This window comes from Austrofundulus limnaeus, unplaced genomic scaffold (genome assembly GCF_001266775.1).
Source record: "Austrofundulus limnaeus strain Quisiro unplaced genomic scaffold, Austrofundulus_limnaeus-1.0 Scaffold18, whole genome shotgun sequence".
Lineage (NCBI taxonomy): Eukaryota > Metazoa > Chordata > Actinopteri > Cyprinodontiformes > Rivulidae > Austrofundulus > Austrofundulus limnaeus.
In genome coordinates this window covers 2,854,228-2,867,575 of record NW_013952420.1, presented here as the reverse complement: position 1 = coordinate 2,867,575, position 13,348 = coordinate 2,854,228, and the positions used below count along the sequence as shown (strand labels likewise).

At 38.6% G+C, this 13,348-nt stretch overlaps 1 protein-coding gene across 6 annotated transcripts in view; it reads left to right on the top strand.

Moving 5' to 3' along the window:
• The window catches only part of cobl (cordon-bleu WH2 repeat protein), a 75,271-nt gene extending 70,141 nt beyond the window's left edge, over positions 1-5,130 (top strand). For all 6 annotated transcript variants that reach the window (XM_014003405.1, XM_014003407.1, XM_014003406.1 and 3 more), the window contains 3 exons: positions 197-307; positions 2,731-3,021; positions 3,636-5,130. In XM_014003405.1, the coding sequence (XP_013858859.1) occupies positions 197-307; positions 2,731-3,021; positions 3,636-3,713 (480 nt within the window). In that variant the 3' untranslated portion in view covers positions 3,714-5,130. The remainder of the gene's footprint in view (positions 1-196; positions 308-2,730; positions 3,022-3,635) is intronic.
• Positions 5,131-13,348: the final 8,218 nt, after the last annotated feature.

The window sequence follows — 13,348 nt, the reverse complement described above, 5'->3', positions numbered from 1 at the left end:
TATATAGATAGATAGATACCTTCAATGACCCCAGGATCTGAACACCTGTTTGTGTGTGGTTGTGAGCATGCATGTATATACAAGATTTTTCCAATGGATTATGGTTTTACTTTTTAAACAAAGTAACTGTGTTTGGATAAAGACAGGACTCCTTGTTTGCCTTTTTTTAATTTTTTTTATTTTTTGCTTTCATTAGATATCAACTAACCCCAGTAATCTGAAGAGAACGACTTACGTTGAGGAGGAGAATGAAAGATCTGCTCTTTTGGCTGCCATTAGAGCCCAAAGCATGAACAGGCTGAAAAAGGTACAAAAATCTGAGTATTTATGCAAAATCTGTCTGCTACTGTGTTTCTGTCAGTACCCAGAGGAATGTGCGACAGATGAGCATACTGCTGCAGCCTACCTAGACCACGGCCCACATAGGATATATTCTACGCAGTCTGGTTAGACTGTATAAAACTACTGTGTAATGAGATGGTCTAGCCTAATAACATATGTTTGTGTAACCACATGCTGCCCATTTACCATAGTGATATGTTTTATATCATGTGCCTTAAGACTTGAAATGCATTGGTACATGTATTCACACGACTTTTCACTAGACGAATAACTTCACAATTTAAAACATTACGCGTAAATGAAGGAAAAATCATTTAGGTTTAGCTCGAGTATCAGCACTTATAATGGCATTTTATTTAACATCTAATTGCAGTATTAATTTCAGCAGCTAAGTTGCTAAACATACATTTCAAAACAAATTCCTCAATCCTTGATGAATTTCCAATCTACACCGACATAATACAAGAAAGAGAAAAAAAAAAACATCATCTTTGATTGTCTGTTTAGTTTGCTGACAATGCAGAAAATCCTGTGGTATCCTTTTGGGATTTTGTCAGCCACACGAGTCCACAAATTGGGACAACCTTGGCTTGGAAGAAAGAAAGGTGGATCATTGAGGAAAATGGGTTGGGAACGACTGGTCTACATCCATCATATGGTTCAGTAGCAAATCCCACAAAAAAAAAACTATAAAAAGTGGAGTAACATACGTAACTACAAATAGAACTAGAGAAATTGCATTTCCTGTGAAAATGCTCGTGTGGATGCTTCATGCTGAAAACTTCAACTGAAAGCTGCTGAAATATTTAATAGTAAAAGTGTTAATGTGAGCACACTTTGAAAAGCTAAAAGAAACAAAAAAGACTAACTTTGCAGAAAAACAATAAAAAGGAGCACATGTCTAGTTGAAAACAGAAAACAGCTAAAAGCTAAGAGCTAAAATAGCTAAATATAGCTGAAAACATCAGCAAGAAGTATAAATAGCACTAGGTAGCAGCAAAAGGCATAAAAATAAAATAAAACAATAGCATAGCAGAAAGAAGCAGATCTATAGCTAAAGTTGCATAAATAAGCTAAAATTAGCATAGAATAGGCTAAAGGTAAAAGCCACAAGTTGAAATTAGCACCCAGATAAAGAAAGTGTTGTAAAATTGTAAAACTAGCAGAAGAATCGCATGTGAGTGCAAAAAAGTCATAATTAGTAGTAAAATGGCTAAAAAGGCTGAAGTAAAACAGCTAAAAAGTAGCTAGAATTTAAATTAGCATAATAAGGAGCACAAGTTCGCTAAAGTTTTCAGGAAAAAGTTTTAATAGCTACAAAAAATGTGTATTTAGCTTAGATAAGCTAATTTTAGCTAATAGCAGCTAAACATTAGCAAAAAATTCAGCAAAAAAGATGAATATAGCAAGCATAAACAGCAGAAATCAGCACAAAAAAGTAGAAAAAGGCAGAAGAATAGCAGAAAGAAGCAGAATTTTAGCTGAAATAGCAAAAACGTAGCTAAACTTAGCACACGAATGTGAAAAAGAGCATAACCAGAGCAAAATGTGTAAGGTTCTGTAAAGAATTTGAAACATTTTAAAGGAGTTTAAGGATTTTGAAAACAACTCCATTCATTTTCTATGACGGAGTATTAGGACCACACGAGATTTTTTTTTTTAATTACGAGAATAAAGTTATAATATTAAGACATTAAAGTCGTATAAAAAATAAAGTCATAATATTATGAGAATAAAGTCGTAAATTACGAGAATAAAGTCGTAAATTACGAGAATAAAGTCGTAAATTACGAGAATAAAGTCGTAAATTACGAGAATAAAGTTGTAAATTACGAGAATAAAGTTGTAAATTACGAGATTAAAGTCGTAATATTACGAGATTAAAGTCGTAATATTACGAGATTAAAGTCGTAATATTACGAGATTAAAGTCGTAATATTACGAGTTTAAAGTCATAACATTACGAGTTTAATCTCGTAAGAATAATAAAAAAATCTCGTGTGGCCCTAATGCTCCATCGTAATTTTCAACAGCAAAAAAGTGAAATAGCTAAAAAAGTGTAAAAAGCTGAAATACCAAAAGTCATAGCACCCCTCACATGAATGAGCTGAACGTTTTGATATATGAATTGTTGAAATAGCAAAAAAATTGTGGAACAAGTTAGATGCCGAAAAACGTACGGGGAAAAAAAAGATCTCAATTGTGTGAATGCTTCATTCACACAATGACACATAACAATATAAGGATATCTTGTCAGTGTGTATGCCTGAAATGAATATAGTAATGAATTTGAGCATTCTGTGTCAGTCTCTCTGCAGCTACATTTCTGTGTCAGTCTGTCGTGTGATTGTTTGTCCAAAGTGAACGTTATCTCCCTTCTCTCTACAGACAAAATCTAAGGCTGCCAGTGAGCTTGAGCAGTTCAGGAAGGAAACTTCTAAGGAGGAGAGAAGTGAGGGCTCCTCTCCTTCACCTCCAGCTCCGACGGGCTCTTCCCCTGGCTTTACCTCCCCACCCCCTCCTCCCCCTACCGGCAAACCTCCCCCTCCTCCCCCTGTCCTGCCCCAGGGTAAACCCAGCTCTGCAGTTCAAACAAACACTCCCATGAACCCTGCCATGGCCAGGGAGGCGATGCTGGAGGCTATTCGCTCTGGATCTGGCGCTGGGAAGCTCAAAAAGGTAAAGCAACATACTGTATGAGATCCGTCTCACTCCAGACGCCTCGAAGTGTTTGTGGAAGTTTCGGCATTCAATCGGAATTAGTGTTGGATTTAAAAATAAACAGTAGTTTGATGGAAGCTTAAAACTTTTACATCATTCACTTCCCGTTCTTTTATTTTTTATTTTTTGACTTTTTTGTTTTGTGGGGTGCATCTGAATATCTTTCTCATCCTTTGATCTGCAGATGTAGAAAGAATACACAAAGACAGTCAGGACAGAGTGAGGGAAGACAGCAACAGAGAAAGGCAGTGAAATGAAACTGAGTCTTCTCTCATCTGCTCTGGTCTCGTGTGTCGTGCTTCTGCAGCCATGATGCACCCAGGAAACTTGAGATGAATTGCATATATTGTGCAGAGATCAGTATGACAGTCAGATGCTGCTGATGTATGAATATTTGCAAGTAGGTAGAGTTCAGCTTTTGGTCAGACCTCCCCCCGCCCTCCCACGGGTAAAATTAGCTCCCAGTAGGATGAAGAATTTGAACGTTTTGTCTGTGTTGCATCACGTTGCTTTAGTGCAGAAAAACGAAAGTTAAAACTTTTCATTTCTTCCCTTTTTTTTTTCCTTTCCAGGTCTCTGTGCCCACAAAGACGGTCCAAGTGAACGGCAGACGGGGAACTATTCAAGCAACCTCATCAGCAGTTCTCTGAACTTCAACATCCAAACCCCAATAACAAAAAAAACCCCTCAATTTTCAGTTTGTGAGAGAACAGGGTTGGGGTTCCTATTTGGCTTGCTTTTTCACTGAGCTTACAAAAAGCCTTTGTAAAACTGGACTGAGTCACATCTTTAGTTATTATTATTTTTTGCACTTCACAAACAAAAAGAGATTTTTTTTTAAGTTTATATGGAGCATCTGAGGCCTTATGGTTGAATCAATGCAGCTTTCATGCAGATTTATTATCACTTTGATGATTATTTTATTCCTCTGTAATGGAAGTGTTTGTTAGTAGCCAAACATTTGTTGCAGTTCGAGCAAAAAGGTGAAGGATACACAGGTGATGTCTACAATTTTCAGTTCATCAACTTCGAAAAGAAGCTTTTTGAAAAATATCTGTGCTCATTACTTATTCATGTTCCTGAATATTTTTGCCATGTGAACCCAGATTTAATATTTGAAACAGGAGCTTTGTACGAAAAATGTGCCAATGAAAGCAAACATAATGGTACTTTAGGCTGATTTTTAGTTCATCTCTCTTTTTTGCCTTCAGCACAATAAGTTATGGGTGCCTTATAACTGTTGCTCAGTCAGTGTTATGTATATGTTTGCTGCACACATTGTCAATTTGATCATATTTCCAGATTTAGTGATGTTTAGATTCACCAGCGATGCCTTTCTTTGTGATATTTTGATGCAGGATTTGATTGATGACGGTCATTTCTGACTCAGAGGACCAAAATGATGGTAGTTTGCTTGTGCCTGATAGCTCTCCCCCTTCATGCTGAAACATCTAACCTTAACTTGTTCTGATGTTCGCATTGTTTTCTTGTCCAGAATGGCTGATAACTTGCGGAAACTTTTTGCTGTTTTGAAGCACAATTTTAGCTTCTTTATTAATTACTGAGTCATCACCTTGATAATATGGATATTTATTACTGACCAGCAGTTAAAGAAGCTTTTGTAAAGGATATAGTGCCTTAAATTAAGAAAAGTTGCATCATATTTTGCTTCTGTCAAAATGATTGCATGGAGGAGCAGTGATAGACACCAGACGTTGCCATTAAATGGCATCCATCGGTTCTTTAAAAAAAAAACGCTGAATCACCTTTTCGAATGAACACAAATGCTGCTGTGCATGTTGGAGTATGACAAAAGGGAGTTTGGTTTAATAGTTCATTTGAGATTTAGTTTGCTTTATTTCCGACGCTGCAAAGATGGACACAGACAAGCCTACAGCAGTGTTGCTTGTTTTGTTATTTTTGTAAAAATGATGAAATTGTGCTAGACTCGATTTATACCACCAATAGAGGAATTTATAAGCTACTGCTTTTTTTTTGAAGAGTTGCACAATTTGAATTTGTTTACATGATTTTTTTTTTGATTCAATAAATAATTTTGTAATTAAACAAGAGCAAAGTATCATTTAAACTTTAAAACCATGAATGTTTTAAAATGAAACATGAAACAATTACCTTGGAAATAAAACCAAACTTCTAGCATAGTTGGGATGTAGTGTTCAATGTGTAATGTTCTCATGAACCCATATTTTATTCACAGTGAAACAGAGAAAAATAGAGCAAATGTTTAAAGTAATCAATTGTAGCAGTTTTCGAAGGGCTGGCGAATTAACCAACTTGTTTATTGCTTTTGGCATCGATGGTGCATTTAAGCTGCCCATGCCAAAGGCATTAAAAATTGTTTAATTTGTGCACTACAAACAGGGTGGATTGCCCACTCTTCTATAATGTTGATAATATGGCATTGTTTACAAAATAAATTTAGGGGTGCACCGATTGCAGTTTTCCAACCTGCCGGTTCCCATTTTGGCTGATATATACAGTGGGGAAAATAAGTATTTAGTCAGTCACCAATTGTGCAAGTTCTCCCACTTAAAAAGATGAGAGAGGCCTGTAATTGACATCATAGGTAGACCTCAACTATGAGAGACAAAATGTGAAAAAAAATTTGAGAAAATCGTTTTGTCTGACTTTTAAAGAATTTTTTTGCAAATAATGGTGGAAAATAAGTATTTGGTCAATAACAAAAGTTCATCTCAATACTTTGTTGTATATCCTTTGTTGGCAATGACAGAGGTCAAAYGTTTTCTGTAAGTCTTCACAAGGTTGGCACACACTGTTGCTGGTATGTTGGCCCATTCCTCCATGCAGATCTCCTCTAGAGCAGTGATGTTTTGGGGCTGTCGGMGGGCAACACGGACTTTCAACTCCCTCCAAAGGTTTTCGATGGGGTTGAGATCGAGAGACTGGCTAGGCCACTCCAGGACTTTAAAATGTTTCTTACGAAGCCACTCCTTTGTTGCCCTGGCAGTGTGCTTGGGATCATTGTCATGCTGAAAGACCCAGCCACGTTTCATCTTCATTGCCCTTGCTGATGGAAGGAGGTTTGCWCCCAAAATCTCACAATACATGACCCCATTCATTCTTTCATGTACACGGACCAGTCGTCCTGGTCCCTTTGCAGAGACACAGCCCCAAAGCATGATGTTGCCACCCCCATGCTTCACAGTTGGTATGGTGTTCTTTGGATGCAACTCCGCATTCACTTTCCTCCAAACACGACGAGTTGTGTTTTTACCAAATAGTTCTACTTTGGTTTCATCTGACCATATGACATTCTCCCAATACTCTTCTGGAACATCCAAATGCTCTCTAGCAAACTTCAGACGTGCCTGGATATGGACTGGCTTAAGCAGGGGGACACGTCTGGCACTGCAAGATCTGAGTCCCTGGCGTCGTAGTGTGTTGCTGATGGTAGCCTTTGTAACATTGGTCCCAGCTTTCTGCAGGTCATTCACTAGATCCCCCCTTGTGGTTCTGGGATTTTTCCTCACCGTTCTTGTGATCATTTTGACCCCACGGGCTGAGATCTTGCGTGGAGCCCCAGATCGAGGGAGATTTGTAGTGGTCTTGTATGTCTTCCATTTTCTGATTATCGCTCCCACAGTAGATTTCTTCACACCAAGCTGCTTGCCTATTGCAGATTCAGTCTTCCCAGCCTGGTGCAAGTCTACAATTCGGTTTCTGGTGTCCTCCGACAGCTCTTTCGTCTTCACCATAGTGGAGTTTGGAGTGTGACTGTTTGAGGTTGTGGGCAGGTGTCTTTTATACTGTTAACGACTTCAAACAGGTGCCATTAATACAGGTAATGAGTGGGGGAAAGAGGAGCCTCTTAAAAAGAAGTTACAGGTCTGTGACAGCCAGAAATTATGCTTGTTTGTAGGTGACCAAATACTTATTTTCCACCATTATTTGCAAAAAAATTCTTTAAAAGTCAGACAAAATGATTTTCTCAAATTTTTTTTCACATTTTGTCTCTCATAGTTGAGGTCTACCTATGATGTCAATTACAGGCCTCTCTCATCTTTTTAAGTGGGAGAACTTGCACAATTGGTGACTGACTAAATACTTATTTTCCCCACTGTATATGTATATATATATTTGCAAAATGCTGCTGAAGCTGTTTGTGCTACTCACTTTTACAGCCTTTTCCTGCTTTTAACAGAGTATTTTGAGATGTGCTGCTACCATAAGATTCAAAATGACCTTTTTTATCTTACTTTTTAAAGGATATCCTTTATTAGTTTAAACATTTCAAATGGTTTGGAACTGGAACAGTTTTGGAATTGTGTTGCAAAAGGTGCAACTCCTGGCAAAAAGTATGGAATTACAGCTCGTTTAATCATTTAATTTCACAGAAAAGCATTAAATGTATTATTTTCCAAAATTTCAACTTTTTGGCAATAATAAAACAAATTCAAAGTTAGGATTATAACTGTAGTCAGTCACAGTTGTTTTTTTTTTAGGTAAAGTAAAGGATAATAAATTGTGGTGTCACTCTGTAATTTGCAGTCCTAAAACAAACACCTGCATCAGATTAAATCTGTTCACAACTCTTCGGTTAGAAAGAAAAAAGCTGGCAGCTGTTGCACAAAGCAGGTTGACATGAATCGCATGACTGAGAGATGTCAGCTGAAACAAAGGAGAGCATTAGGAAACTTTTTTCAAGAAGATACATTATTATGAAATGTTGCAAAACATGTTTTTTTTCCAGTCAGTCTCTAAAATCTGGACCAAGTACAAACAAAATTGAAAGTTTTTTAGTTTTTTATTGTTTCTTAAAACCCAGTTTAAATTTTGGAAAAAAATATGTTAGTTTTATGGCATATCTGTGAGTTATTTATATGTTTTTACGATATATAACAATTGAAAGACCATCCTCACAAAGTCCATACTTTGTGCCAGGAGTGATAGAAAAACATCCTCACATGTTAATGCATTTTTCAGCTACTGTTGTGGTCCAAAGAACTCTGTGGTCATCCTGCTGTCCCTCTGCACAGCCACATCACAGATGAGCCACTATTCCAGGCAGCAGCTCATAGTCCTGACTCACCTCTGAGTGGTCGTATAAAATCACTTTTAGGGAACAGACCCTGCATTCCTGATTCTTGAAACATTAGTCACCGTTCCACTCTTTCCCCAGATGCAAATAAATTATGCAAACGTGCACGATGGATGCAGGAATCAAATACAGAGAAGAAACAAAATAAAGGAGCTTTCACACAATTTTGTGTATATTTAATTGAACTGACTGAGATGGGATGTTGGGGAGTTGTATCTTGGAACGAGTCACTGCAGAGGGGCGAGAGTCGGAGCTTCGTCCAGGAACCACAGGCTGGTTTGTGGGCTAAAATTCATGCTCTGTCAAATCTGCCTGATGTGTTGGGTGTGTTTGTGTGGGTGGGTGTCTGTATTTGTGGGGGTGGCTGTGAGGGATATTTTCGTTACGGGAGTAAATATGTTGTTTGGACTCACAGTTCCAAACCATTTTAACCAAAAGTGACATCCAAAAGAAAGGATTACCAGAAGGGCCCCACCACATAATGCAACAGAAATATTCTCCTTCAGCCGATCAAACTGTTGGGGTTTTAACTTGCCACCACACGTTCACGAGAAGGCCCCAATCTCGTTCAAAAAGATGGTGATTGTGTGCGTCATCATGCCAAAACACCACGCTGACTAATAAAATGGTTTTTGTTTAGATGTGGGTGTATAGACGTGAAATTGAGAGGTTAATGTTTTCTTCATTTAAAGACAAGCAATAAACAATTTAAAAAGCATAAAGTTTTTTTTACTGGAGTGTGTGTTCGAACTATGGTGGGATCACACTTCATGCCCCCTTCAGGAAAGTTTACTTCAGCAGGCTATGTTGGAAGGGAGGCTGTGATTGATTGTTGAACCTCAGATTCAAAAGGAGCAATGTGGTTTCTGTCCTGGTTGTGGAACAGTGGACCAGATCTTTACCCTTGCTGAATTGCTAAGGGGGTCGTGGAAGTGTGCCTCTCTGGTCTCCTTGTGTTGTGGACCTGGCTTATGACCGTGTTCCATGAGGCATTCTGTGGGGGGAGAGGGGTGCTGTGGGAGTATGGAGTGTCTTGTGATTCAGTCCCTGTATAACCAAAGCAGGAGCCATGTCCGCATTGTTGAAACAAATTCAAAGTCAAGCTGGTCAGGCAAGTTGGACTCCGCCAGGGCTTTCCCTTGTCTCTGATCCTGTTTGTTGTGTTTATGGACAGGATCTCAAGGTGCAGTCATGGAGAGGAGGGTGTCTGGTTTGGGAACCACAGAGTCTTGTCTCTGCTATAGATGATGTGGTTTTGTTGGCGTCTTTGGGCCAAGACCTGCTGGGATGAGAGTCGGTTCCACTAGAAAAGTGTGGTATGCCCCCGCTGGGTGTCTCTGCCTCACTTGGAGGAGTTTAAGTATCTGGGTGTCTGGTTCACGAGTGATAGTAGGATGGAGCAGGGGATGGATTGACAGATTTGGGCCTTGTCCTCAGTAATGAGGGTGATGCTTCAGTCGGTCACGGTGAAGAAAGCTGAATCAAAAGGCGATGCTCTCACTTTGTTGATCTGTCTACGTTCCAACCCTCACCGTGGTCATGGGGTGTGGATCATGAGATTCTGAATCCAAGTGGCCGAATGAACTTCCTTCATATTTTGGCCAGGCACCTTAGAAAGGGTGAGGAGTTTTGTTATCTGGGGGGAGCTCAGAGTAGAGCCGCTGCTCCTCCGCATTGAAAGGAGTCAGTTGAGGTGGTTTGGCTATCTTAGGATGCCTCCTGGACACTCCCCTTTAGAGGTATTCCGGGCATGTCCTATTGGTAGGAGGCCCCGGGGAATACCCAGGAATTACTGGAGGGATTATGTATCCTCTATGGCCTGGGAACACCTTGAGGTCCCCCAGTGCTGGAAGGGTTGCTTGGGAAAGGGATGTCTGGATCTGTTGCCTCCACAACCCGACTACGAATAAGTGGCAGAAAATGGATGGATGCAAGTATTTTTAGTCAGTTTTTTTAAAATACATATTCTGTCAAAGTTTATTGGGATTCTAAAGAGAAAGACATACACTAACTGTTTGACTTTACATCCCTCCACTCAATCATGACTGAACACACGATTGCATTGACTATCATAGATTATGTTGCATTAAATTATGCCTGTTTTTCATGGAGGCTCTTGATTTTGACGAGTGTTTTGTGTGTAGGAATGTGTGTGACCCAGAGGCTGCAGCAGTTTGGCCTCTAAGTGTGTTTATACACACACAGTGTGAGACCTCTTGTGTTGATCCAGACTCATCCAAACAGCTCAGGATTGATGACCTTATGCACTTTGGAGTCCTGCAGGGTTTTCCCTTCACTTCAGCATATCCAGGTCGGACATTTGCCAGGCGGTATGAGAAATGAACTAAACGCTGAGTTATTATTCCCAGTGTCATTTTAGTCTGAGGCAGAGCTTTTTTTCTAAAGTCATGATAATAATTGAGAGAAAAACAAAACAAAATAGATAACCTCCATTATTTTTGCTGTTTTAGTGGCTCCCCTCAGTGATTCTGGTCATAGTTTAATTATAGCCCACTGCTTGTAGATGGGTGATAATTTATTATCCTGTTTTTTGTGAATATTTGTGTGACTATTACAATTTTTTTATGAACCACTGCCAAGAGTCAACTTAAACACTTAACTCAAAAGTACTTACAAAGTTTGGTATCACCCTTCTCTGTCTATCTGTCTGTAAAACATCTCATGAACCAGTGGATGAATTTAAGTGTGTGTATGTGTGTGTGTTGGGGGGGGGGGGGACTTTAGGCTGGATTGTTAGACAAATCAAGGAGGACATTTCAGCCTTTTCTTGTGATTGTCAGAAGATTTGCCGGCAAATAAAACGAACGAGCTGGGCTGCAGTGGAGAAAAAGAACCAAGGCTCGGCCTCTGGAATATGATCCTCCCGATTCCTGCAACATCCTTTTGAGTCGTCATCAGATCTTGCTGGAGGAAAGAGACAGCAGACAGAGCAGTAAGAGTAAAGGTTCTACTGCTTGTTGACAACTAGAAGCATCTCCGCATCCCAGACACTCATTATCTCTCATCGTTGGCCTATATTACACGAACACTGTTCACCTCTGTGCTGAGCACAAGTCAAGCAGTAAACATCTGAAGGTCTTGAGCAATCCAGCAACGCTCAGGCAGATGAAAACATAACATGTGTGTGAGTAAGACTTGACCCCCTGTTGTGCAATATTCAAACCTCCTGGCAAATGTTTTGATTTCAGATTCTACTTGTCAGAACAGGGTTTTTATTAAAACTGGAGTGTCGTTCTTGCCCCTAAGCTTCTGGTGTACCACAGAGCCTCCTATATGCTCATTATTACTATCTTAAAAGGAATTATATCATATAATTATATGTCACGGTCTTAAATGCTATGATTAATACAGTATGTAGCAGATTTTTTTTATTATTTTAAAATTACAATGTTTCTTTCCTGGCACAAGGATATTTATGAAGCAGAGTCCTGTGGTAATTTTTAACACTTTAATTACAAGTAAACCATCCAGGTGTTACAGAACATATTTTCTCAGCAGTTGGGTTTGTGTTTAGTATGAAATCCACATAAATGTAATTGATGGTTGAAAGCGAATGTGCCAAACTCAAGGCCTGCAGGCCAAATTGGGTCTGCCATAATATTTTATGTGGCTCATGAGAGCTTCAGAGATGTATTGTCTAAAAAGGAGGACATGGTGTTTTAAAGTCAGCATTGACCACAAACAATGTAATAAACTTCATAATGCATGTCAATTATTTTACCCTTGAAATAATGGCATCCCACCACTAGTTGGAGGTACCCAGGGTTCAGTAGTAGCTGACATCTGATGGTAAAACTCTTTTACTTTTAATATTATTTATGTATTGTTTATTTCACATGAATTCAGTTCTACACGTACACGTAGTACATTTCAGTGTTTATAGGGGGATGTGGTGAGACACTGTTTCTTTGCAGGAGGTACCATGTATAGCTTTGCTATTGTCTGTTAGACGGGCTCAGCTGTAGCAAGGAGACGAGGAACGTGATGTTTTCTGTTTAATCGAACTTAAACAGGCAATGTCGAAGTTCACTACAACTGGCCCTTTGAGAGCCACCATAATGCTCATGTTGACCTCAGTAAAAATGAGTTTGACACCCTGGTTTAAAACATTTTCTTTAATTTATTTAAATTATGTCCCTTTAAATCTCTGTCTCAATAAAGATCAGATGGCACACTTATTTTAGAGTTCACTAAATTAGCCTGGTGTACATCAGAACGTGTTTGCTTGTTTTAGTCTTAATGAGAATGTTGGGTTTTGTATAAAACTTTCCTCAACACCCTTATTTACCTTTTGGTCAAACGTTTCTGTTTTATCTTGTCTTTTTAAAGTTACATTTTTTAAAAGTTGAATGGGAAGTTATTTCATCACAAAGGACTGACTGGCAGGCAGCTGTTTCTTTAGTGTTGAGGTCATGTGAACGTATACGTCATAATGTTTCACAATGACAGAAACCCGTCAGGGAGCATTTTAGGAGCTGTGTTTTTATTTATTTATGATTTTATTTGGAAGAGTAACACCCCATTGAATTTTACAGTTAAACTAACACTTTTGTACCTAAAGTCTTATTGATACACATACTGTGTGTTTACATTACAATATAATAATACTAATACTTTGACAGTTATTAAAAGGCTAGTTCAGATCTCTGGAAGTGGAGTTTGGTATGAATAATACCTTACAGCCTTCAGATAGATCTTCATCTCAGATTGCAGAAAATGTCTGTCGAGCTAGTGGCTAGTCTGAATGCAGCCTATACCGAAGTGGATCACTGTCATTTAAAAACTGTTCGATCTACAAGGATTTCAGAGCATCTCATGTGAACTTTAATCTATTTTATAAAGCTTTTACAAGGCTGTCAGGTTTGCATTCTGTAAAAAACAAAATCGCCACATGCTGCTGACGCGAACTTGTATAATTTTCTTTGATAAAAAAGTGAAATGCAAGTTTAAAGAGAAACACTTTTTAAATAGTGTTTATATAAAGAAAGTGTAAGAGACTGAGTTGATTTAGGACCAGATAAGATATCAATTGTTCGTTACGTTTGTATAAAACCCACTTCAAAACATGAATTATTTTCTTTCTGGGGAGATTAAATATGGGTTTGCTGCCAGTGTTAACAGGTACCTTGATATTGAGTAAAAAAAAAAAAAAAAACACAAATGAACAAAACTTGTGTATTTATT